This window comes from Takifugu rubripes, chromosome 2 (genome assembly GCF_901000725.2).
Source record: "Takifugu rubripes chromosome 2, fTakRub1.2, whole genome shotgun sequence".
Taxonomy (NCBI): domain Eukaryota; kingdom Metazoa; phylum Chordata; class Actinopteri; order Tetraodontiformes; family Tetraodontidae; genus Takifugu; species Takifugu rubripes.
This window is the reverse complement of record NC_042286.1, coordinates 8387354-8412082: the sequence shown is the minus strand read 5'-3', so window position 1 is coordinate 8412082 and position 24729 is coordinate 8387354. Positions and strand designations below refer to the sequence as shown.

Genomic DNA, 24729 nt, shown 5'->3' with positions numbered 1-24729 from the left:
ACAACCAAAGGTAATTCAAATTTATAAAACAGAAATGACCAATTAGTGATTTACCAAGAGCTCTGAGGTGCTGAGTACATCCAGAGTCAGAGACTGGATCCTGGAGTAGTGGACTCCCAGCTCCCTGTGGATCCCTGAACATTCAATGCAGGTGAGAATTCCCAGGTTGGTGGACAGCCACGTTGGGTCTGAGAGAGAAAAAGATGGTAACAAATGCTGGGACTAGCTTAGTTAGCATCCTGATCTCATGCTGCCACTCACTGGGTGCACCGCAGTCACAGCACACATCGTTTCCCGTCATCCTCTTCACCTCCACCAGGATCGCCTTGGTGAGTTCCTGAACGATGTTATTCTCGCCAACATGCTGGTCTCCTTTAAAGGCCTGATTCAGGGCCTCCTCCTTACTGTTCTGAAGCACCGAGATCCAGCTTAAAAATGAGAGCATCACAAAGTAAACGCTGGTCAACAGTTTGGTGGAAGAAGGCAAAAATTGAGTAAGAAAGGATGGGAGTCAGCCTGGGTGTGAGGTAGGAAGCGTGTAGAAAGTGGTCGGGGTGGTAAACAGGATGCACTTAGCACAGAAGTGTACACGCAGAGAGGAAGGAACGGGCACTCACATCTGACAGTCTTGGTCATCCTCAGCCTGAAAATGATACGTTCTGTCGTCTGTAACAAAAACAAAGAAATGGAGAAAGAGAATATGGGCAAACATGAGAAATAGGATACATAGAGAGTCCCACAAGGAGCTTTGAAAACTTTGTTTCCTTTGTCCGATAACGCACAACTACGCAACACAAGAACTACTTTTACATCTGTTTATAAAATGAAACCAAGCAGTTGATGATTAGCTTCTCCAACATGATGCTAACATCTGTCAGGACCTTGTCTTAACATTCATTGGTGTGATCAGAGTTCAGAGTTCATCGTGTCCAGTATTCACAGCCAACACTCCCTCTCTGTACTGTACATGTGTGTGTCCAGCATGTGCTGGTACTCAAGGCTGAGAAAATAAGCCATAACTCACGCGATATTAGGTCAAAGCTCCTCTTCTCCTCTGGATTGTGTTTCACTTGACAGGTGAGCAGATTGAGTTTAGCTGGCGGTCTGTTAGCCTACAAAGGTAGCGGGAAGAGACAGACAGTAACAACTAACATCAGGATTAATGGCTTTAAGTGTATCAGCTGCTGGAGCCAGATTAGAACCAACCATCTACATATGTGATGAATATATAATAAATATATATGGTCAATGCAGCTCTTTCCCCTTTGACCATGAATGAATATAAACATGAGCGCGAGTGAGCACGAGTGCGTTTACTGACTGTGCCGTGTGAAATGGTGAGATATCCATTCTTCGCAGTGCATTTCCTCTTCTGCCACACTTTCCTCAACCTGACACAAAAACACAAGGATGTTTAAAAAAATGAACCATCCAAATGACCGGAAATCTGTGAAGACAAGTTTCCCTCCGCATTCATTTATTTTTCAAACTCACCCGTCACTTTTCTTGTAAAGGTAGCCGCTGCGCTCTGTGCCGTGCTCCTTGTTGCCCTGCGGCTGGTGAAGGCTGTAGGTGGTGCTCGGCCGCACCTGCGAATCCTGGGAAAAGACGCAAACTTTGAGGAAAACTTCACCGATTCCAATGACAGAAACGTCTGTTTTTGTGAATCTAATCTCAGGCGGAACAGTGCAGCACATGCCTTGGCTGGAGCAGGGTTTATCTTGTGGACATTCATGCATGACTGCAATGGAACAACAACACGGATGAAACAAAGGCCAGATTTTTGCATGAGTGATGCAATTTCCATTGTGGAACTATTACAGGAAACGGGGGAGGAGGGTATGAGACGGGGGGGGGGGGTCGTCTTTTGAAGGCTAATGTTCACGAAGCACTAATGACTTCACTGCTCGTTGCTTTTATTAGAGATCAGACTCACAAGATGACATTCAATCAGCAAAACTTCGACTGTGTCTCTACAGCGTTTTTATGCGTTGCTGTAAACGTACAAGCGACAACTTGTCGACAACCAAGATCACCACTGACACGAGACACAAATAAAGGGAGTTTGTTTTGTTACAGTTTTGAATCCACTTACTCTCCTAGACTTGTGTCACAAAAGAAGGAGGCAGAGGAGGAAGGAAAGAAAAGATTCAGGTGAGACCAGGAGCAGTTGGAATAGTTTACAGAGCACAAGATCTGGCATCAGTTCACACGTAGAGCTCACTTAGATCATTAGATGATGCGTTTAAATCTCATAAGCATTCCTGTTCACACCTGCAACTCCAAAAGAACCCGGATCAAGTCTGGATTAAACTGCATGTGTGAATCTGTGTACATCTCAAAGGTGAAGAAACATCAGACACCTTCAGTTGGGGTTTTATGAGTGCAGGTGTGTGTGTGTGTGTGTGTGTGTGTGTGTGCGTGCGTGTGTTACCTCCTTCTGCTCCACTTGCAACGCAGACTTGAGGACTTCTCGTAACTGAGTCAGCTGTTTCCTCTCCTCGTCCTGCACCTGCTTAATCTGTTCCAGAGGACAAAGATAAGACACACACGGTACATGGAAACAAAACACACAACACAGATGCTGCATTTTTCTCACAGTGTGGAGATCCGTAGCCAGTTTTTCAATGGAAGGTTTCAAGTTGTCAACAGCTTTCAGGCCATCCTGGAAGAAACTGACCAGAAACAGAGACGATTATAATGGTGGAAGGACAGACTGCTAAATAAAAACTGATTACAACAGCTTTTGATACATCAAAGCAGCTTGAAACAGAATGTTCTCTTACTTGCACTGCGCGTGGAAGTATTTGATGAGGTTCTGCAGCAGATCAACGCCTTTCTTGATTTTGATCTCATTGACTTTAAGTAGATACTGAGAAGACATTAAACACAGATATATTCTCCTTCAAAACTCCAACTTCAGTCGAAGGATCAAGTGACGCAGATTACGTCACCTTCAGACTGACCTCACACATCTGGAGCTGGAAGAATCTCCTCTCCTTCTCCATCTCCTCTGCGATTTCCGCCCCACTGATTTCCGTCCTGATCATCCCGTGCTGTCGTGCGTGTTCCTTCTTCTCCTTCTCTATCTTGGTGCTGCAAATGATATCAGAGAATTTGAGTGCAACTATGAGAGCAACATAAAAAGGGGGGTGCTGTGAAAAATCAGCTCCACTGATTCTCAGTGAGGCCAGGCTTTGGGTGCTGCTGCCTACGTTTGTCGGGAGTGAAGCAGCTCCTGCTTTCAGGTTAAATAGGAGACGGAACAGGTTTGTGAGACACTCAGTGGTGATTTTTCCCACATGCATCAGACTGCAGACAGTTTTTCATGCAGCCGGCCGGAGAATCACAGGGGAGACCACCCATGCAACGGGGCATTCTTTTCCATATGCTGTTTTATTTCTGACAGCATATATTCATGACAGAAGGTTCAAGAAGTCGGTTCATTTGAGAGGCTGTTTAGCCGGGTTCATGTGCATGAAGACAGATTCATTCATCAGTGTGTTGGCTCATGTTACCTGTCCTGGCTGAAGCCCAGGTCATTACATGAGGTCTTTAAAAAAACATGAGTAGACATTTTTTCAAAACATCTCAGTATTCCATTAACTTTCCTTCATGCTGCATTAGATGGAATCTACTGAAATTCAAATATAACGTGCTTATCTTTCCTTCACATCAGAATATTTAATATTCTGCACCGATGAATTTCTGCTCAACTGACGATTGTTGCACCTTGACTTCTTTTTTTTTTTTTTTTTAAAGTTTGATCCTGAAAATCACCTTAGACATTTGTCTGAAAACCCGTCTGAGGGACACAAATGGAGATCAAACTTCTCTTGATGTTGAGGACTTTGCCAGCCTTTGTCAGCACATGAATCTTGCAGCATCACCGCGGCTGCAGCTAACACAGACACACGATAGCCAGACTGTTTGGTATCCGGCCAAACTGCCGGTAATTCAGCTAATGTTTGGGCGGAGGTTCCATCGATTTCAGTCAGGCCAGTTCAAGGAGTGAGTCACCAAATAAAAAGGAGATTCTGAGGATGAACTCTGCATTTCAATGAAAGGCTGAGCCGCACTTGCCTGAACTGTGACTGAAAAGTTTGGAATTTAAAAAAATAAAGTGAGAAATCAAGATCAAAACATTTGAGGTCTCCAGAGAAGACAGCAGAGAGGTCAGAGACGAGGCCAGGCCACAGATGGAAAACAAGATTTGGCTGGATGTTTGAGTTTGTTTGCAACTCTGCTGATGACCTCCAAAAGGTCACCAAGAGAGGGGGAAAAAAAGGAAAAAGAAAAATCAAAGAATGGTAGCGAGCAAGCGCTTTTGAACCCAGCAGAAAGGTTGTGCTTTCTGATTGAAACAGGTTGGAGAGGAGACGTTTTACCCTTTCAGTAAAGAGTGTCCTTTGCTGCTTGTAAAATACATGAAAGTGCTGTAAGAAAAGCACGTGTTCTTCTGCGAGCACAGTTACAACAGAGAAGCTGGTGTGAAGGTGGGAGGTGACGGTGAAGATGATGGAAGGACGTGATGACAGATAATTACAGAAGGGAGGGAGGAGACAGGCCAAAGACTCAGTCTACATATTAATGAATGCAGCATCAGATGTCTGGAACAGATACAGACGGAATGTAAACCTCTATTGACCTCCAGGTCACAGAGAGAAGAGTGCATATGATATCATGGAACTTACACTTTAGTTTCATAGTCTTTCCAGGCTTTGTCAAAAGGCTTTTTCAGATCCTGAGGGAGGGGAAACAGAAATCAGTGAGAAATGACAAAACAACCATTAAATCAAGATCAAAAAGATTCTTTGAGAGCAAAAACACCAGTGAGTTGTGACCGTTTCTGGCATCCGTAACATGATTTCCTGTGCAACAATGCGCAGCGCATTAAAAGCTACTCGGTGATTAAACAGTGATTAGCACAAACACATGGCGACACTGTGGGTAATTAACCGAGTCTAAAGGGAAACGGTTTAATTCAGAAAACTGCTGTCTGCTTCCAGTGTGCTTGTTGCCTAAATTATAAAAGGTGTTGTCAATTATTTATGTTCAAACCAAAAAAATCTGATATGTAAAATTAAAAAAAAAAAAAAAAAAAAGCACGCCCATTGCAGCAGATGCTACTATTTGTTTTGCTTACTTTTACTGGTGAATGTGAAAAGCTTGCATAAGTCTGCTGGCAAGGATTTAGGGCATTGTTAAAGCTCCAGAGAGGGCTGAGATCCTGAAGTTGACCTCTGGCTGAACAGCAGTGGAGTGGCGAGTTTAAGGGTCATGGTGTGGATCAGGGGGCCAAGCCATAAATACTCAGCCATTCATTCGGGTTGGGAGCAGAAATCGGAGGGGAAAACAGCCTTAAAGCACAAAGAGGACGATGACCGAAGTGTGAGAAAGAGTCAAAGCAAAAGAGGAAGTTTCTGAAAGGACAAACTGCAAGTCAGGAGAACCCGAAAGCTGAGAGAGGGAACAGAACCTGCTGTCAAAGACAGAGAAGTAAAATGGCCAAGTCTAAAAATACAAAATTCTGACACAGTTGTGCAAATGACAGAGCAGGAAAAAGGCCAGGACACAGGGCAAACACCCCCTGAGACACCGACATGCTCCGGTGGCCTGAATCCCTCAAATCAATGTACACCCTGAGGCCTTGAAATGACCTCCTTCCTCACCTTTCCCTCCTCTGGCTAAACACTTGTTCCGCTGCCAATGCCAGCAGCTGCCATGTTGGTCTGATGTAGGAAGAGCTAACCTTCAATCAAGACGCCCCAGTATCCCTCTGTTATTTTCTTTCATGCTTAAACAAACCGAATTACAACAGTTTCATATTAGGAGTGCGAATTTCAAAACCTGTCCAAGCAGTAACAGATGCAGCATTAGATGCCACCACCGGAAGTGGTTAACTGTCCTAAGCCTACTGTATGTTGAAATAACCGCTTGGATATAAAATGCTCCTTTAAAACTACACGTGTGGCTGACGTTTAACACAACAGAGCTCTAAATGCAAACAAATAGACCTGATAAGCCGTCTTCCCTTATCTGCAGACAGCAGTAGCGAGCGTATTTGAACGTTCACGAGCCAGTGAGCAACAATAAGGACAGCTGGACGCGCTTCACTGCTCACACCAAAAAAGCCAGAGAGACCACGGACCTCTTTCCTCACACTTACATAAACAAAGCAGCAACCATCCACACAGAGGGACTGAATTCTGCAGCGCCGCTGTGACTCATAGCGGGTTAGAATCACAAACTGGTCAATGAGCGGAGGACAAAAGGGTGGGATGGCGGCATGACATCATGCTGATGTCCATTTTGAAAGCCGGTGGTTAGCAGAAAAGTCTTGTGGACTCAGCCCTTTTCATTTCCCACGCACCGGCGTGTCCATGTCCATGTGAGTTTGGAGAAATAACATTAGCAGGTCCTCGGTGACCCCCGCCCTGCACTTTTGTTGCCTGTGCTGACTGAGCAGCAAACCAAAAAGCTTCAAACCCAAGTTACTGTTATAATAGTATAAAATTGAAATGGGGGTAGGTGGTGTGGAAAACGGAGGGCTTTCAGGCTCCAGCAACGGTGCACGTTGCTAGGCTGTCGTCCCCTAATCGCAGCGCCATTAGCAGCTGCCTCCCACAGGGTCGGTCCCACTTGTTGCCAACGATGTCACTGGCAGAATATTAACGAGCTCTGCTGGGAAAAACAACGAAAGCCATCGAGTTCAATCTAAAGCTGCGACTCACCTGCAGCATTTGTGAAGCCCTTTACCATGTAAAAGGACCTCAGTATAATTTTAAAATCTGGGGTTATCTCAAGATAACAATTTGCTTTTTCTAGGATTTCAGGAGTGAACCGTTGTTGTTAGGATGACCTCAGAGTCCCAGATTTTTCCTCCTTTTCACATACATTACTGATGGGAATAAGACATTAATCAGTATTTCAAAAAACTAGAATGGATCATTTAACCTGATTATGCATAAACCTCACTGAGCCTTTCAGTTTCTCTCGCTCTCTTCCTCTGTTATGACAGCAACATCATCCCCAATCACCTTCCTCTACCTCCTTCTCTCCATCTAGTCTAAACAGCTCATCATGCAGGTCTGGACTTCTTCCTGCTTCCTTCTCCTAACAGGTACGTTCCCCTAGGAGAGTGCAGGAGAGAAAAGCAGACTAATGATGGAGGAAGAGGAGGGTAGTGATGAAGAGTAGAGGGATGTGTAAGGCTGTAGAGGTAACCAGGCGACGGGGGGTGGGGGTGGGGGGGGATTTCCATGACTTTATTTCAGAGACTTGAGAGCGTGAGTGTGGATGCGAGCTGAGGCTCATTAGCTTCATGTCAGAGGTTCAATGAGAATGATCCGAGGACTAATGAGTAACGAGTGGCTAAGTGTCATAGATGTGACCCCCCCCTCGGCCAGACTGTGGAGAGAGAGGGGGGGGTCAACACGGGCGAAAGAACAAAAGGAGGAAGTGATGGCGAGGAAAAGCAGATAGAGGCTGAAAGGAAAACACTCGACCGGCTGCACAAAAAAGGAGCAGAAACGGAGAAACAGTTCAGAGGTCGACACAGAGCCAAGTGGACAAGAGTCACGGTGAGACCATGCGTTTCTATGGGAACCAGCATCATTAGCAGGGTGACTTAATTGCATCATACCTCTGTGTAAACCTCAGCCAGTCCCATGCCTGCAGATTTAAAGGCCCCAGACTGCTGCGGACAGTAACCAGCGCTGACGCCATTAAAGGGCTGCAGGGGCAGTTAACTGGTGACTGTCCATGCACAGGAGAGGCCGGCCAGCCACGCTGCAGCTTAGTGGTCTGTGTGAGGACGCCATCAATGCCGTTGCTATGGTGCAGGTCCGATTTGGACAGATATTAAACCTATTCACCTTGAATGGAGACCTTTTCTTGGTCCCCTTTTTCACAGAGAAATGTGGCCGACATTTTCTACTGATTGCAGCATTTCTTTGAGGTCAACCCGAAGCTACACTCGTCCAACTGTACCAAACTTCCTGTTCAGGAGACATGCCGTGTTGTTGCCTTACCCCCTTGACGCCTTTCAAGTCCCCTTTCAGCAGGCTGTCCAGAGGAAAAGTGATGATGTTGTTCATGTTTTGAAACTGCAGGAAGGCGAGACAAGAATTGAGGTTACAGTGGATAATATAAACCCGCAGGACCTTGATGCTCTGAGTATATACATTTTAAATGACTGAGTTTAGTCTGCAATCACTATGTCACCTCAATTTAAGACCTTTAGATGTTGACACAGTTAATATGATCCTTTATGAGACAATTGCTCGCCAGTTTGCTGTCAGTTAAGTCCTGCCTTTGTGTAATGCTGCGCATTTAACCTGAAAAGCCTGCAGAAGCATTAAGAGATTACATCCTCAGATCTAAGCAAGGCTCATATTTCTTTAATATCTGGTGCTGAGATAACACCCATGCAGACTCTCCAGCTCCTGCTCTGTGCGCGCTGATACACTGTCTGGGGGCAGTGAGAGACCTCACAAGATGGTGTCAAATTTTTCCAATATAACCTCGGCTTCCATAAAAATCCCAGGAAAGGACTGTGTTGAATCAGATCCAGCAGATATTTGGTGTTGCAGATGTTGTTTGTCCATGTCAGTGGAAAATTAGAGCAACCTCCTGAGGGCTTTAGGTTCCAGATGGACTACGTTTGAGCTTTGAATACTTGTTAGACAACACAGAGGCTCAAAGAGATAAAAACAATAACGGCACCAGTTGGAAACCTTTCCATGTCCCATGAGAATTTACCACCCTCCCTCCTCACTCCGTCCACCCCACAGTAAACACACATGCGCTCACCAGGTTTTTGAAGAGTGCTGTGAGCTCTTTGGTGAATACAGAGAACTTGAGGAACGCTGAACCCAGGTCAGGATCATCTCTGTAGACGCAGTTTTCCCCAAACTTCTCCAGGGCCTGCGTGTACTGCTCTTCGTTCTCTACATGAGCTGGAAAACACAGCAAAACAAAACAGTCAGAGCATTACAATCGCACCACAGTAAAACACACACATTTTTTATGTAGAATCTGAGGTCATTTTATCAAACATGGTTTAGATTTTCTTCAGAATCCTGAGTTTTTAGCTGCGTATAAGCTTTTGTCCCCCCAACGAAGCAGCCGATGACAGGATCTTTTGCATGTGCAGGGGCAACAAAGTCACACAAACTGCAACATTTTCAATCATATGTGTGACAATAAGGAGAAAATAGTGATGAAAATCTGGTGGCAAGACCAAGGATTCATCAAACATGTTGAATCAGGAATCTAAGTGAAAAGAATGCGTTGATGGCTCAAGACAAGATTAGCCAGCTAAAACCAGCAAAAGCTCCTAAGAGAGGGGTGGAGTGAGTGACAGTATTGTTACTAGATAGATCTAATGGAAAAACTCCAGTGTGACTCAGCATTATGCCCAACACACACGCACACACAGGTAAATTCATATGCATGCAGGCAGATTTAAAGATGAAGGTGGGTAGGTTTGTGCCACTGCAGAGCTTTCATCACATTATTAAAAGGAAAAAAAACCCTCTAAAATAACTGGCTGTCAATTTCAACTCAACAGAAAATAAAATTAAGCTGCTGAATGTCAACTGAAAGCAAATCCCCATCCCCAAGTAAAATAAAAGTCTTGTGAGCCAACTTAAATATCATGCAATGCTAAAAAGTAGAATAACCTTTCAAGATTATGAAGCCTTTGCATCTTTTAAATCCAAACCAAGTGCTTGTAATGTCTTAAACCCCCCTAAAAAAAATCATACTAAATGATTTAGGATTCTAACCAGCAGCCAGGGTTGCTCCTTCAGTTACACACCAATTCCTTTCCTCTGAGCCATGAGCTGCTTCAGTAACAGCAGTAATGCAACGGTTGGGAAACCCCGTAAGGCCTTTCCCCCCCCACACAGGTGACTGCTTGCACAGGCTGCAGCAAAGGTTCGCAGAAAATTCAAGAAAAAGATGAATAATACAGGTCAACTTAAAACAAAACCAAGCCAAAGCTCGTGTTTACTATAGGAAGTGCTGCCGACTGAAGCAACACCACAAATCTTTAAATAGCTGGCACGTGACCTGCTAACACACAGTTGTGTGCACAACCCCATCCTCCTCTCAAAGACAAAAAAAATAAGATTATAATAAACCTTTTCAAGGGATCTATTGAGAATATCCCACATCCAAACGTGCAACCTTATCCACCTCTTTCATTCACACCCAGAACCACAGACAGGGTTTAATTATCCAGCCTGTTTCCTCCCTCTGTCTCCACCACACTCACTGTTTATAGTTGGCTCCAGCAGGCCTGGACGTACTGACAACCACTAACACAGCGTCTGGAAAAGTCCATGTCAACTGTCTCTGTTAAAAAATAATGAACTATGCATCTATTTTATACTGGTAACGCTTCAGTTATGCAACGGATATGAAATTGAAAGAAAAACCACGGGGGTAATAAACCAAAGAAGGAAGAAGGAGAAGGAAGCTGCTGAGTGTGCGTCAGGAGCGTCCCCTTCATCCCTCCGTCTGTGACCCTGACCTCTTATCCCCTAACACCTCCAACCCCTCTCCCAATGTTCAGATCTGCCACCTCTTTATTGTTAGGTTATAGTCATTTTAATCATCACACGTTATACAACCATTATCCCTAAAGGAATAGAGAGTTTTGACTGTACAGTTTGCTCAACACAATACTGCGTTAAAATAGTAACTCTCAGTTTAAAGACACACCGGCGACATATAGAGCCGAAGAGTGATTGTGTTGTATTTAAGACAGATTAGACTCCAGTATGTCTGGAATGTAACAACCCAAGGTTGTTTTTCTACTGGAAGCGCCAAAAGAAGCTTCACGCTCCAATGCAAAATGGTGCATTCAGTTCCTCCTGATATTTATATACACCGGTAATCCAGCTCATTATCATGGCAAATCCCATCTGCCTGAAACACCTGAATGCCTCAAACGTGCACCCTGACACATGAAACGGAAATTCGGGATTTTTCACCATTTCCTGTAGCACTGAAAGGAGTTAAAATAGCAGAGATTAGCCTTTCAAGTCATGATGGAGTAGGGAACCTGCGCGTGTCAAATGCGCAAAAGAAAAGGCATACATGTGAGCGCGCACGTTTTACAACCGCAGCGAGGTGAGGGAAAACGTCTGTGTGGCCACACAAACGCAGCGTGGTCCCCAGCTGTTCCTTTGGGGCTGTAGATCAGACAGCTGTCCCTGTAGCCTGAACAGAGCGGGCTGTGTTGTGAAAAAGACACCATCAGCACATTGTTCAGAGGTCTCTCTCCCTCCCTCGCTCTCCCGCTCAGCAGGGTTCTGTCAGGCAGGCCAAACAAAGGACACTGGAAACACCCAACACCGGCACAGCTCGCCACAATGAGCATGGTAATAAGACACGCGCACGAGCGCACGTGCACACACTGACTACTGGAACAAATGCTTCGGGGAGGTGAATGATAATTGCTTTAGTCAAACCAATTATCACACCTTATATTCAATGTCTTGATCGCTTCGTAAATAACCATTTTTGATATCAAAAGTACCATTTTAGACAAGGGCGTAAAGAAACCACACATCCCAAAAATATTAAGAAGATATAGCAGAACTCACCTAAACCGGATGTGTAGATGGCCTTCACGGATTTCTTCATCTTATAGAGAACACTGCGGTCCACATCCAGAGCCTGAACACACAGAAAGATGCAAACAGCTTTAATTCTTCACTAGAATGCCTTTGAACTGTAGAATAAGTTGTATTTCAGAATCATTTAGAAAGCATTCTGATTTTAGGATTTCATTCCAGCAAAGACACTAATGAATCAAAATATCAACATTCTACAATGTATACGATACGATAGAGATATACTTTTAGTAGAAATCCAGCCTTGTTTAGAGGCAGAGAGGATGTTAGCATCAGATATAGCATCTCTAAGGCATTGTGTGTCGCGGAATTTACAAAGATTCGGTCAGTTCAACTTCAAGTCACACAGAGTTGAATCCTAATGTCTGCTGTTCTTGAAGGCCTGTCTCCATAGGTTGGTACAGTGCGTGTGTGTGTGTGTGTGTGTTTATGCCAGCTCCACTCTGGCCGTGAGTAATGAATTATTCAAGGAAAAGCTAAGAATAGACCGGGTTCCATTGTCACTCGTTCTGTGTGTGCGGTGTGTGTTTCTCACTATAAAAGACACGAGCAGTAAGGAACCCACACACATGAGCAATACTCACTCGCTTTAATCACAAAAAATTCCAGCCAATACAATGCTACGCTGTCTTGGCGATGAGTCCGGAAGTCTCCCGGGATGAGGGGGATTTGGGAAAATTAGTTTTTGAGGGCTTTATTAAGTGAGCCCGCCTGAGACGGCCAAAGCTGGCGCCACTTTTCCCTACCCTGCACTCCTGAGTGACAATATCAGATCCCCTCTGCTAACAGAAAGACACAATGGCTACCATTCAGCTGCAGCACATAGCCGCACACACGGATACTGGACAAAGATGGCAGGAGACCCGATGTGATGATGCATTAAATACATAGAATTAATGTGTTACAACAGGTTAGATAACTGGTGTGTTTTATGTCCAAACAGCCAAATTAGCATCGTCTGGCTGCAGCTCAGAGCCACGAGTCTGTTTATGCTGCTAAACTGTTTCCAAAACACAACACAAAGACAGAGAGCATGCCAACAAAAGGATTTCCACAGAGGTAACTGGAGACGAGTGCTGATCTACCTTGAGCTCTGCTTTGTAAGTTCAAAACCCTTCAAGCACTCAGTGTAAAAAGCCTTAAGAGGCCCTGAAAGTGTTTCTGACATCCTGAGGCTTGGCTGAGAAGCCACCACACACCATTCAAAAAATAGGTGTTTTCAAATTTCAGGAAGCTCTTTCAAAACGAGCCATCAATTAGTTAATGATTATTTGACATTTTAAATGTGTCTGGAGTGGAGGCTCAGCAAAGGGGGAGGTTAATCAAGTCAAAGCACGTCACCTCATTTTAAAAGTACCTGTCTGGTGAATGGAAACATTTCACCAGAAACAACTGTATTTGCCAACGTGTTTAATGCAGACAGAAACATAAAAGTGATAAATACGCAGCTCTTGCTGGAATTAAGCTGATCCCTCCATAAAAAAATAAATGGCCCGGTGATTTAGAGAAATGTGGTCAGTCCAGCTCCTACATCAGTAGTCAGGTGGTGACTGTGAGGCCGGCGCTGGTGTCATTTCACAGTAATCACAACTGGAATCTGCCTCCAGTGATTGCTTCATCTTCTGAAGCATGTGTGGCCCTGTGAAGAAACGTCTGTTGGCTCAACGTCACCAAACAGGTTTTGGAACTTTTAGTGATGTCAGTTGCCCTGGGAAAGCTCCTGGGAAAAAGCTGGGAGAGTGGCTGCCTTAACATGGACTTGAGTAACCGGTTTGGAGTTTTTAGGATTATACTGTTGTACGTAAATTAGGCGTTCCCACACTAGTATATTTATTACCACTATAATTCTGTATTTTTATCATCCAGTTGTCCCTTTTCATCAACAAAGTATAGTCCAATGGGAAAAAGGGCAACAGAAGTGGGGGACAAACAGGCAGGGTAATAAACCAATCTGAACACACCATAAACAAGACGCTAAATCACCCCCCCCCCACACACACACATACAAACACACACACACACACACAGAGCAAGCCAAGCACCTCCTTTCCAAGCACTGGGGCACCAATGAGCTCCTGTAGATCAGGTCTTGGGTTTGTAACAGAGGTTGCAAATATGACATCGAGGCAATGTCAGCATTTTTCCTCCTCCTCCTCCATTCTCACACCTCCCAGAGCAGATTTCTCTACCGTTCGGCAGCTAATCGGCTGTTTTGACCTGGCAGAAGGAGGAGCCCGAGTGGAACTGAATTAATCTTCCTTTTAAATCAAAGCCACCGTCATCGTCCCGGCGATTAAAAGTGGGAACCATCTGCTGCCGGCAAATTTACAGGCCGTCACCCCACAGCTGGGTCAAAGAGATCATTTCCACGGGAAGCCACTCCGCAATTCTCTGAAGCCCGAAGTTCAAGCCCGACTATTTATGTGCATGTGTGATTCCTGTAGGTTAACTATGCAATCCATGTATAGTTAATAAACTCTCTGAAAACTGATATCCAACACTCACATGTGTGAAAGCCAGAAGCTGCTGCTGGCCACAATGTAAGTGGTTCTAACAAGTCTGCTGAATGTGTGTGCTCACACTCCAACTCAAAGGCTCCTTCGTCTGAGGAAGAAAGACATTCCTGGATGATTGCATGTTGGAGTGAACAACGCACACAACGGAGGCCCGGCTCTATTGTTCCCTCCCACCAACTATCTGCTGATGACAGCATGTCTGGCGTGTAAGACGCTGGCACCGTCACAAACACATCCAAATTCAGCAAAACATGACATAAGCACCCCTCCCCGTCTGCATCGTTGTTATTCTCGTGAGAAAAGTGTGTTAAAACAGGCATTATTTCAAGCAACAAAAAGTAAAACTCCGATCAATAAAATCCATTTCCCTCTTTGCTTACTTTTGAGATCAATAACCCTCCCATCTAATGGTACATTGATGAGATCCAACCTTGAAACATGGAACCACAAATGGAAAATAAATAATCAATACACTTTTACTTGTTAAAAGGGAGGACTGCTCACTGACTCTATCATTTTATGGCGTGCTGACTGCTGACTTTGGAAGATCTGCTGGATTTTTACTCACAGATGAGAAGAGATAAGCAGATAAATCATTATTAACCGGCTGCGTTGCAGCCTTGAAAGACACAATAAGTCATTGAGTGTGTCAATTTACCCACATTAACCTCAGCCTTGCAACACAGCAGCAGAAAGTATCCTATTAAGCCCCTTTTACACATGCACTGCAATTCTGACTTTCAGCTTCTCTCTTGTGTAAGCTGCATGGCTTGTGACGGTGAGAGCCGATGCCAAAATATGTCAAAAGATCTATCTGTACCACGATTTTCTCTTTTAACTTCACCCACATGGGATATGTATGTGAGAGGGGATTTTAAAACATCGGTTACATCCATCTCTAGTGATCTAGAAGAATTCACCAACTGAAAACTGATCAGAAGAATCATCCTTAACTAAAGAACGCAGCATTTCTGCAGCTGTGGAACAGAAATGTTGGTCTGGCTCCATCTCGCTGCTTCTGATCAGTTCTTTCAGACACATGAGCTCCTGTTCCACATGTGGTGCCTTCAGGGTCAGTACAGGAAGGCTGCTCTCGTTCTCGCTCCCTACCTGAATATCAATAGAGGAAAAGCTCACTCGAAACACATGTCAGATATACAGCACAAGCCTACAGGACAGAGGGGTCCCTGGGGGACCCAGGCTTGGAGCACTTCCGCAAGTACAGATAGAACGGCTGCAAGAGCCAATTTAACCAACCAGTCGAAATGCGATTAACAAAACCAGGTCTGAAATACAAGAAAAGTAACAATACGACTCCATTCAAAATAAACTGAGGGAGTAAAGTCAATATTTGGAAGGAAGAGGGTTCTGCTGCCAGGCCACGGTTGTAGGATTTCTTTGGTCCGACGGCAGGGATGCAATTTAATCACTCCGTCTCTGGCAGAAGGGAAGAAGTTGATTCAATGGAAGCACAACAGAAAGGACAAGAAGGGCACTTTCCCAAAGTGGTAAAAATACACAAACGTCTTTGTTCAGGTGGGATATGACTTAGGGTTTCCATTTCTATGCGTTCTCTGCGAGTTATTCCAACATAACGTATCAGTCTGGAGGTGATTTCGCTTTACGACTCCTTGGTGAATACTACAAAGACCACCGTTGGAGTAGAGCCTGGACTGCGGGCTGCTAGAAATCACGCCGGGACGACAACATCAAGTGCGGCAATTAAAGTGCTGGAAAACAAACTTTCATGTTAACTGCTCAGCCAAAGTGCTCATTCGGGGTTCTTGACGTTTTACAACTTGTGAGACGGCGTAAAGCCGCAGAACATTTGTTTCTGTATCCCAGACAGCTGTGCTACCTCCTGAGGATAATACTTCAAACGCTATCTTGTTTTATGAGAGTTATGTCAGGATTTATCAAATCATCCTGTTAGTGTTACTCATTTTAATCCGCCTACAGCAACTGTTCATTTCTTCATAGACAAGAGATTAAAGTGCACAAGCATAAACCAAAGAAAGGTGAATGAAAACTGGAGAACTGATGGTGTTGCGTTTAAAAACCGTTAGGGTAGTCTTGCTACACTTCGAGGGGAGTCTTTAATTAAGTTTAGGAAATTGCAGGCGACGGATATAAAACAGGTTGGAAGGAGGGAATGGGAAATGAAAAGCAAATGGATGGACTTGACTGTCCCTTTGGTTCCTCTCACTCCATCATGCTGGTGTTAAATCAGTCCTCCCAGAACACGGTGGCCAGCACACAGTGGGCGTGACACAAAGAGGTCATGACCAACTTTCTTCTGAGAAACAGCCTGGTAAAACAAGCCTTTTTACAAAGAGGGAAAGTTCAAACAAGCCTTTGATGGTAACTTTTATGATGTAAAGTTATTTTCACATTTAAAAAAGCAAATGTACCCTAAATGCTCTTAAATAAGAGTTCAATTCTAAAGATTCTAAACATTCAAAGCTCACTTCTTCAAATGATAAAATGAACACAGAAGTGCTCATTTTAGCTGTCGTTTACCCACAATGTAGTCTGCTTTACTGTAGTTCCTTATCCTTTATAACTTGGCAAGTTTTGCGTTGATTGCAGAGATAAATCAGACCTGGAGTTCACTTGACAGTAAACAAAGCAGAACAGTTCGACGGAGTCAGAGCTCAAAAACTCTAAATATTCCTAAAATAACCCAAATATCTCGTTATATGCGCGCACATAGCTCTATCAAGCTGATTAGGCTTCGTCAAATCACTTCTGATCCCTCAAACCTGTGTGTTTCCAGAGTGAAAGTGACAGCAGCACAACACAACTGTGAGGATTCACCCCTCACCCCCCTAGCATGGCCCCATAAACCCAAGTGGCCTGGACTACAAATCAATGAAGCAGTTCATTAATGAAGAGGCCTGTCAGGCCACAATGGAGATCAACGGAGGCCATCTAAGACAATATGGACCAGGACACTCTGATGAATGTGGTGGTCCTCCAGCCTTCAACCAGATCGGCCCTTGTGGTCAACCCCAACTTTTGTATGGGCCAATATCAAGTTTCACCAGAAAGTTTGACTTAAAAAAGTAAAGATAATCAGGTTTTGCCAATAGCAGCAGCTATTTCACACCAGAAGACAGTGAGAACAACTTTGTGTGCTTCAGTAAAGTTGACAGTTCACAACATAATCCACTTAATCCAGTTTAAACGCTCTTAGGGTTAGGGTTAGGGTTAGTAATAAAGTAATCAAGCGCAAATTCCAAAGTGCCACACAATGTATTAGATATCATATTAAAGCAGGCGGAGGGCTCTTGACAGGGTGCACAAAATGACACTAAAAACAGGCAGAAAAACAGTAAGTTTATCGAACTGATAAGATATACGTAGATGGATTCGTATCAATGCACACAGCCCACTCTGATGCATTTAATACTGCAAGTTAAAGATGTCGGGGGAGCAGATGGAGGGTGAGGGTGAAGGGAGGAGACAGGACCGCACTGATGCCGCCAGAAATCCAATTTCAATTACAGGAAGCAGTAAGCTTCTTAGGTATTATATAAAGACTTGTCGAAGTGTCTGAAGGTTTTGGGCTGCTCACATTAAATCCTGGTGCTGGTGCTAGCCTGTAGATCCATCTGTGTGCCTTTAATGCTATTGTCTCTGCATTGATAATCCCACATTCTGAAGGCTTGTTAAAACTTTCCTCGAGGCCACCTGTTCGCTCCCACCAACCTGACCTGGAATGGGGGAGGAATCAGGGCAATAGGTGGCTGAGCCTTGGGAATTACTCCAGCATCAACACAAGCTGGTCAGGCTTGGACGGTGCACTTTGTGGCACAATTAAGATAATTCAACACTAAAGTCAAGCAGGGAGAGCCCGCCGTTTTGCTGTAGCCCCGCTCCCAAGGAGACACCATCATGTGTTAACACAAGATGTGTGTCTGTGTCACATTAAAGCATTGGTTTGCGATTAAGCTCAGAGGCGCTATGAAGAGATGAGCGACTTAAGACAATCACAGCAGGGACACATCAGCCGCTTTTTAATCACTTATGAGATCATCATGAACCTATTTAGTATGTCACAAGGCCCATTACATCAGTGCCCTGAACAGTTGGTGCAGGAAAACTGGATTGCCAACAGGTGCAGAAGATAACGTTGGCCTGAAACGGTACATACCACGGCGGGTGCTCGAGATATCACCTTAGACTATCTAAACAAAAACTGACTGAGTGGCATACCGCAAAAATGCATATCTGCTAACAAGGCTGCCTTGGTCCTTGATCCTTCAGTAACTAACATTGGTCAGCGAAAGCCTTAGATTTAGATAAGGTTCACTCACTCAATAAAGGGAAAATGACTGAAAAAAGGGGGGTGCAACAGAGGGAGAGTAGTTCCTCCTAGCTAGATATGTGGATCCCTGGTCGTGAGTACTAGCAGGACCAGTTAGATACTGCCTGAGAATGATGATAAAAAACCCAGTCTGTACAAGTTACTTTCTAGGCTACTGTAATTTAATGTTGCCAGGATGTCAAAATAAATCCTTGAAAAGCACCCAGATGATATGAAATGCTACACCCGAGTGCTGATTGGAATTAAGAAGAGTGGTCATATTTCTCCTCTGTTGGCTTCCCGTGAAATAGGTTTCAAAATACTCCTGACCTTCGCGGCCTTCTGAGACAAAACACCATCATTACCCCCACAGACCACTCTGCTCTTAGATTCCTGGTTTACTTGTGGTTCTCTAAAGATTCAAAAGTGGAATGGGCAGCCTGAAGCCATCAGGCACCTCTGCTTTAGAACTAGGTCCCCATCCAGGTACAGGAGGCTGACACCCATTCCACTTATAAGATTAAGATTAGGCTTAAACCTTCCCCATTGAAAGACATTATAATCAGCCATTTTAGAGCCACAGTCATTATTATAGGTAACCTAATGCTCAGAGATAAAACCTTTATCCCTCATGGCCCTGGTTTCTGGGGGACAGCAACCCCCCCATTCCTCACATCTACCACTCCTCACCTGCCCATTTATAAGTCACTATTTGGTATCATAAATTCCTGCCTTTCTCCTGCAATGCTACGCAGGTATCCATCCCCCACCCCCAAGATACATTTTGAATCTCTGAAACTGGTTCAAGTGTATAAAAAAGAAAAGAAAAGCTTTTGTAGCCCAGTAACGTCTCTGAGGAGGACAACAACCCTTGATTTAGGGTCTGTGTGTTTGTTTCCAACATCCCACAGATGCAAATTAGAAAAAGTGACAGTTTGGGCCTTTGAGAAGCAGCATTCTAAAGCAAAGGTCAAAGGTTGTTCACTCGCACGACCTTCACTTAAAAAATATAAAATACAGTTACAGTTTAAGATATATAACCCCAAGATTGCTGAAAGACGAGCCTCTCACTCTTTACCGGTGGAGACCAAGACATAAGTGGCATTTCTTCAAAATCAATTGCACCGCTTCTGTAACCTAAAGGTCATCTCGGCCCTCGGGGATGATGCCTGTTTGAGACCAAACCTGCAAGGTTATACACTACACACAGAGTGTTGGCTGTCCATTATCACTACTCACTCACAAAAACGCTTAGCATAGTGTTTCTAGTAAACAGCCATTGCTCATCATCTTTAGGGGAAGAGGAACTATTATTTTCTCAAGCTGTTATTTCTGAAAAGTTTGGACTTTTCAAGACAAAACAAGTAGGAAGGACGAAAAGCAGCGTTTTACAGGAGCGGAGGGGGGGGGGGGGGGGGGGGGGGGGGTTAAAACCCCAAATCCCAACATCCTCTTAGTAGATAAACAGGTTTTTACTGCTGTGGATTGAACAGTGGACACATACACAAGTCTTTTTGGTGGGTTAGTAGCAGTTTTAACAAGTAGCCTAATTAAGGCTGTGCCAGATCCAAAAAAATTTGCAAAGAAGTAATTGCGCAACATTTTTTTTGCCATTTCCTGAGTGCTTCAGATCTCCCCTCTTGTTAATCTGTCCTTCGGTAAACAACCAGACTGTGAGGTGAATTTGAAAGGTTTTTTCACAGATGAGACATTAAGAGTAGAAGCCTTATTTACAAAATACACAGCAAGGGAAGCATTACATACCTATGTGACACATGCAGTGTTTTATAGAGACCAACTATGAGACTTTCCTGATTTTACACATCAAGGTGTGTTTACTAGTCTAAGAATCTCTATTGTGGCTTCAAGGGAGCTGCAGGAAGTGTGATAAACGATCTCAGGTTTATTAATGAAATAAATTGTTCTTAAAAAGGCCAGAGAACAAGATTTTGATCAAAGTTGTCCAAAGTGAGCAAAAAGGGTCAGTTTCAGATATCTGAAATAATAAAACCAGCACGGAGAGCTGTCAGAGAACATGCTGGTGCTGCCTCAGTTGGCCTGTCCTCAACTGCCAGCTCAAGGGTAAAACTGAAAAGTGAGTGTTTAGAAATGTGCTACTGTAAGGAAGGTCAGAATCAGCGCTATGCTGCAGCAAAATCTGATGTTTTCACCTCAACTTCATGAGTAAAAGAAGGTCACTGCCAGTCGTCCTTGAATGGTTTGTTAAATCCATCAAATAAATATAGTGGGGGGAAAAAAGGCTGATCTTTACACATATAAATAGCAGCTGCTGGTTTTGTAAATGCCCATATAAGTCCATAAATAAATGTAAATGTGATCGTGTGTGTGTTTGAGATTCCAGCCAGGCCAGTAGACAATAAGTGGAAGTGTTCCCCGGCCACTGTGGTGTTTAATTGGTCAAACAGAGCAAAGTGAGCAAGGTCTTGTTGCCCCAACAATAAAGCCTTGTGTTCTCTGAGCTAGTGCGTGCAGGTCAGTGTGAAAGAACAACACGCCGCCCGGTTTCTCTGCATGCTCCTGTAGGTCTCCACAACAAAGATCAAATCCACCCCAAACAGTCAAGCCTGAAAAAATGTCTTGTTTTTTAAACAAATAAATGAATACATAGTGCAGATTTACAACCATTTCAACCCAAAATTAACAGCAACGGTTTGAACGCCGCGTCTGTGACGCATCTGTCCACCAGAGCAGGTGTGTGGCTGGCTGATAACATGGTAGATAAAAGTGGGAGTCAACTGATACCAGGGGTCAATCACCCATCTGACCACGGGCCCTCAGACTGTGCATGCACATGCTTATTCCAAAAAGGCAACTAACTAATAAATAAAGTCAATCATGAACCATTTCTTCCTTCAACAGCTACCACACAGAGAGACCCACTAACACATATAATACAGACTTGCTCCTGTGAGAAATTCTATTTTTACCATCCGCAAGGGCGAGGCTCTGCCATTCAACACACAAAGTAGGGAAACGAACAGGGGAGGGCGGCAGCAGAGGACTGTCAGGGCACGAAGCGGAAATGTCCTTCCTACTGATGTCCTGCGAGCCAAAGGGAGAACGTGAAGTGTTTTCCGTGCAAACACACCTTCTCCTTGCACCAGTATTTGGCGATCACGTTTCTGTGCTTCGACCCGCACGGTTGTCCCTGATTCCCTAGGTTTTATCTTTGCAAAAGGAAATTCAGTGCATTTTAATCTCGAGGAGCAACCACACTTCTGTTAAGCTTTCCGAGATCTCCTTCCTTCCCAAGGTGTCTTTTTGGGAAGGCACCCCCCCTCCAAAATGAGGTTCTTTATAATTCGTATGACTGAATGGCAGAGAATCCAGAACAGTGGCAAAAAACATCTTAATGAACAAAGGGACATAAATTGCCCCGCCACTGGGAGGTGGCTCATTTTATCACCGCGCAAATGAATTAAACTCGTAAAAGCCGAACGCGTATAATTAAGGGACCGTAACAATGCTGCGTTCACTTACCTCCTCCAGGGCTGCCACCGTGTTCCTGCAGTGGGACATCCTGGTGGTGAAGTTGGAGGCAGTCGGGGATTTATAGTCTTCATTTGTTTCTGCCACAAACTCTGAAACCGTGATTTGGTCCGGCATAATTTATCTCTTTGCCGATATATATCTATATTTCAAAAAGAAGACGTAATCCCACTTTGGCGACAGTGAGGTTTTGCACCAGAAAAGTTTACAGCAGCAGGGGGGATGTCTCTGAAGGTCCGCGGGGGCAGAGAAGCATCGTGTTTATGTCATTCCCGATTCTTCCAAACTGCTCACCGGCTCCAGGCGACACAGCGTTGCCGCTCTTTGCAACAAGGTGATGGGGGTCGGTTCTGTACCTCCTGGCGTTTAAGCCACGACTCGCTTCCCATTCAGTTTTAAGGGTTGGCGCTCCAGTCGCGTAAGAAATCCCTCTCTTGATGGAGTCTGACGGTGTTTCCAAAGCTCCGGCGGTGTGTCGGCAACGCACGTCCTCGTCCTCTCGCCCCGGGAGAAACAACAGCCAGGCGTTTTCAACGGGAGCGCATGAAATTGACAAAGGTAGAGGAGGGGACTCGGCGGGGCTGCGGCAGCCAATGGGAAGCAGCCGCCGGAAAATGGGAACCAATCAGAAATCTAAGAAGGCGTGACCTTGTGCTGCATTCAAGACCCTCGCCAATTTATACGCATGTGTGGGATGAAACGTTAAACCAGCGTGGGTAGGTCAACATTTCGCGCATAAACAGTTAATTTCACGAATAGGTATCTTAACCTGGTCTAAAGCGTCTTAAATAAAGAAATAATAATAAACAATATGGTGATAGTAATAAATATAGTTACCAAAATGTTCCGTTCTCACGATTTTTGTTTTAAGTCAAATTGTTATTTAATTTAATGTGTTAAAAAAGTCACCTTTCAATAATGCTAAAGAAGGATAAATAGTTTCCAATTGATCTTCACATGTTTTCCATGTTACTGTATTAATCAGTGAGCTAAACGTGCCATCTATACAGTACAAATTGGTGACAAAGAAGGCTAAATGTTATGACATTTATCAAACTAACGTCACCAAACTCCATATTTTGGCATATAATATAGCCACAATCTTGTGAAGTTGGTCAAGCTGATGCACGCAGGTTGGACTATACAAATATTTCCGATATTCTTCAACGCACCATCTTCAGCACTGTACCTTAGAAAACAAGCAGACAGATGCAAACATGTGGGGAGAATGCAATATATATGAAATATGACTTGACATATGATAATGATTAATCTAATATTTACAGGACAAATTGAATGGGCTTATTCCCATTTGTAGGTTGAGGTTTAACATTTACTTAAACGTGATTAATCAACTAGTGCTCTTTAGTCATGATATTGTGATCATATTATTGTTATTTTTTTGTTCATTTTCTATTACAAAGGTTGATGTTTCTGGATTCTAGAGACAATTCTTCAGTCTTGCCCCCACATTAAAAGAGGAAAAAAGCTAATTAGGCCACTAATTCCCAAAGCATCATCAACTTAGCACACCAGCTCTAAATGCATGGAAATACTGCTGCAGCATTGTGTCCACAGGGGAATATGTTCAGTCATTTTTGTCGGCCACAGGTGGGAAAAAAGTGGTTAAGAAAACTACTTTGTGTCCTTGAAATACTGCTGGGAAAAGGAAGGTAAAAAAAAAAGAGAAAGAAACATTCTTTCATTAGCAGCCATGTGAAACCTGCGAAGACTCTCCCATGCTGGAGTTTTTGTCAACAGTCGGCTCCCAGAGTCTTTTTGCTGGACTTTGGGGTGAAAAATTGGCTGTTTTTTTGTTTGCCTCTTTCAGCCCCAGCAAGACAGCTACTGGTATAAATAGTATCGCCGCAGCCGAAGGAAAAACCCCGGCAGCTTTTAATCACAAACTGGGCAGTGTTCACACATTCTTTTAACTCTGCAGCGTCTCCTGGCAAGCTGTGAGATGAAGAGCTCAATACCCAGGCTGCTCTGACAGACTGGCTGCTCAGGCAAACACACACACACACACACACACACACACACACACACACACACACACACACACACACACACACACACACACACACACACTGGAGAGTATCTGCTAACCAGAGACAGGGCATGGTAAGCAGAGCCAAACAGCATAACCTTTGCATACAGTTTGATATTTTCGGGACCATCCGTCCTTTTGAATGGAGGGTTTATTCTTATAAACAAACAAGCTCGAGCTTAAAATATTCACAGTGTTTTTCAGTTAAAAGTTTCCTGTGACTCGGAAAAGCAAACAAAAATGTTTCTTATGAACACATGATGAAATGTCTGAATCAGGTGGAGCCTTTTTGAATTCCCCTCAGGGAAACAGTCATAAATGAAACCTTGGTTTGACTATCAAATCCACCTTTGCCTCAGCATAAAGAGAAGGCGGTGATCACTGGACAGGGCAGAACAACAGACAAAGGGGGTGCCATTACATACAGGCACACTTCTGTAAACATGCCTGCAATTAGGGATCCAGCAGAAGTGAACGCAGGATGTGCCGGCAAACATCCAGAGTGTGATTTGCATTTGAATGTCAGCAGGAAGTGACAATAAAGAGGATTTCAGTTGCAGCCTAAGTCACTTTTTCCTCCCTCTCACGCTGCCAAAACATCACGACTGTGTCACAGGTGGGGGTCACCTCACAATCCAGCTTTTTATGTCTCAAATAAGTGGAATGAATGACTTCTTTGAGCAGCCCATTCTGTAC

General features: G+C 44.1%; 1 protein-coding gene across 3 annotated transcripts in view; it reads right to left on the bottom strand.

Annotated features, from left to right (window-relative positions):
• Positions 1-22519, bottom strand: part of asap2a (ArfGAP with SH3 domain, ankyrin repeat and PH domain 2a) — a 29115-nt gene extending 6596 nt beyond the window's left edge. The window contains exons 1-16 of one of the 3 annotated variants that reach the window (XM_029826160.1): positions 21975-22519; positions 11619-11691; positions 8815-8960; positions 8034-8108; positions 4695-4744; positions 2967-3096; positions 2787-2872; positions 2600-2675; positions 2435-2521; positions 2096-2104; positions 1495-1598; positions 1322-1391; positions 1025-1112; positions 618-666; positions 262-428; positions 55-188 (exon numbers count right to left, since the gene is read on the bottom strand). In XM_029826160.1, coding sequence (XP_029682020.1) covers positions 55-188; positions 262-428; positions 618-666; positions 1025-1112; positions 1322-1391; positions 1495-1598; positions 2096-2104; positions 2435-2521; positions 2600-2675; positions 2787-2872; positions 2967-3096; positions 4695-4744; positions 8034-8108; positions 8815-8960; positions 11619-11691; positions 21975-22100 — 1470 coding nt within the window. In that variant the 5' untranslated portion in view covers positions 22101-22519. Of the gene's footprint in view, positions 1-54; positions 189-261; positions 429-617; positions 667-1024; positions 1113-1321; positions 1392-1494; positions 1599-1699; positions 1742-2095; positions 2105-2434; positions 2522-2599; positions 2676-2786; positions 2873-2966; positions 3097-4694; positions 4745-8033; positions 8109-8814; positions 8961-11618; positions 11692-21974 lie in introns of all 3 variants that reach the window. The other 2 variants (XM_011617825.2, XM_011617831.2) reach the window with 2 other exon arrangements.
• Between the last annotated feature and the right edge of the window lie 2210 nt (positions 22520-24729).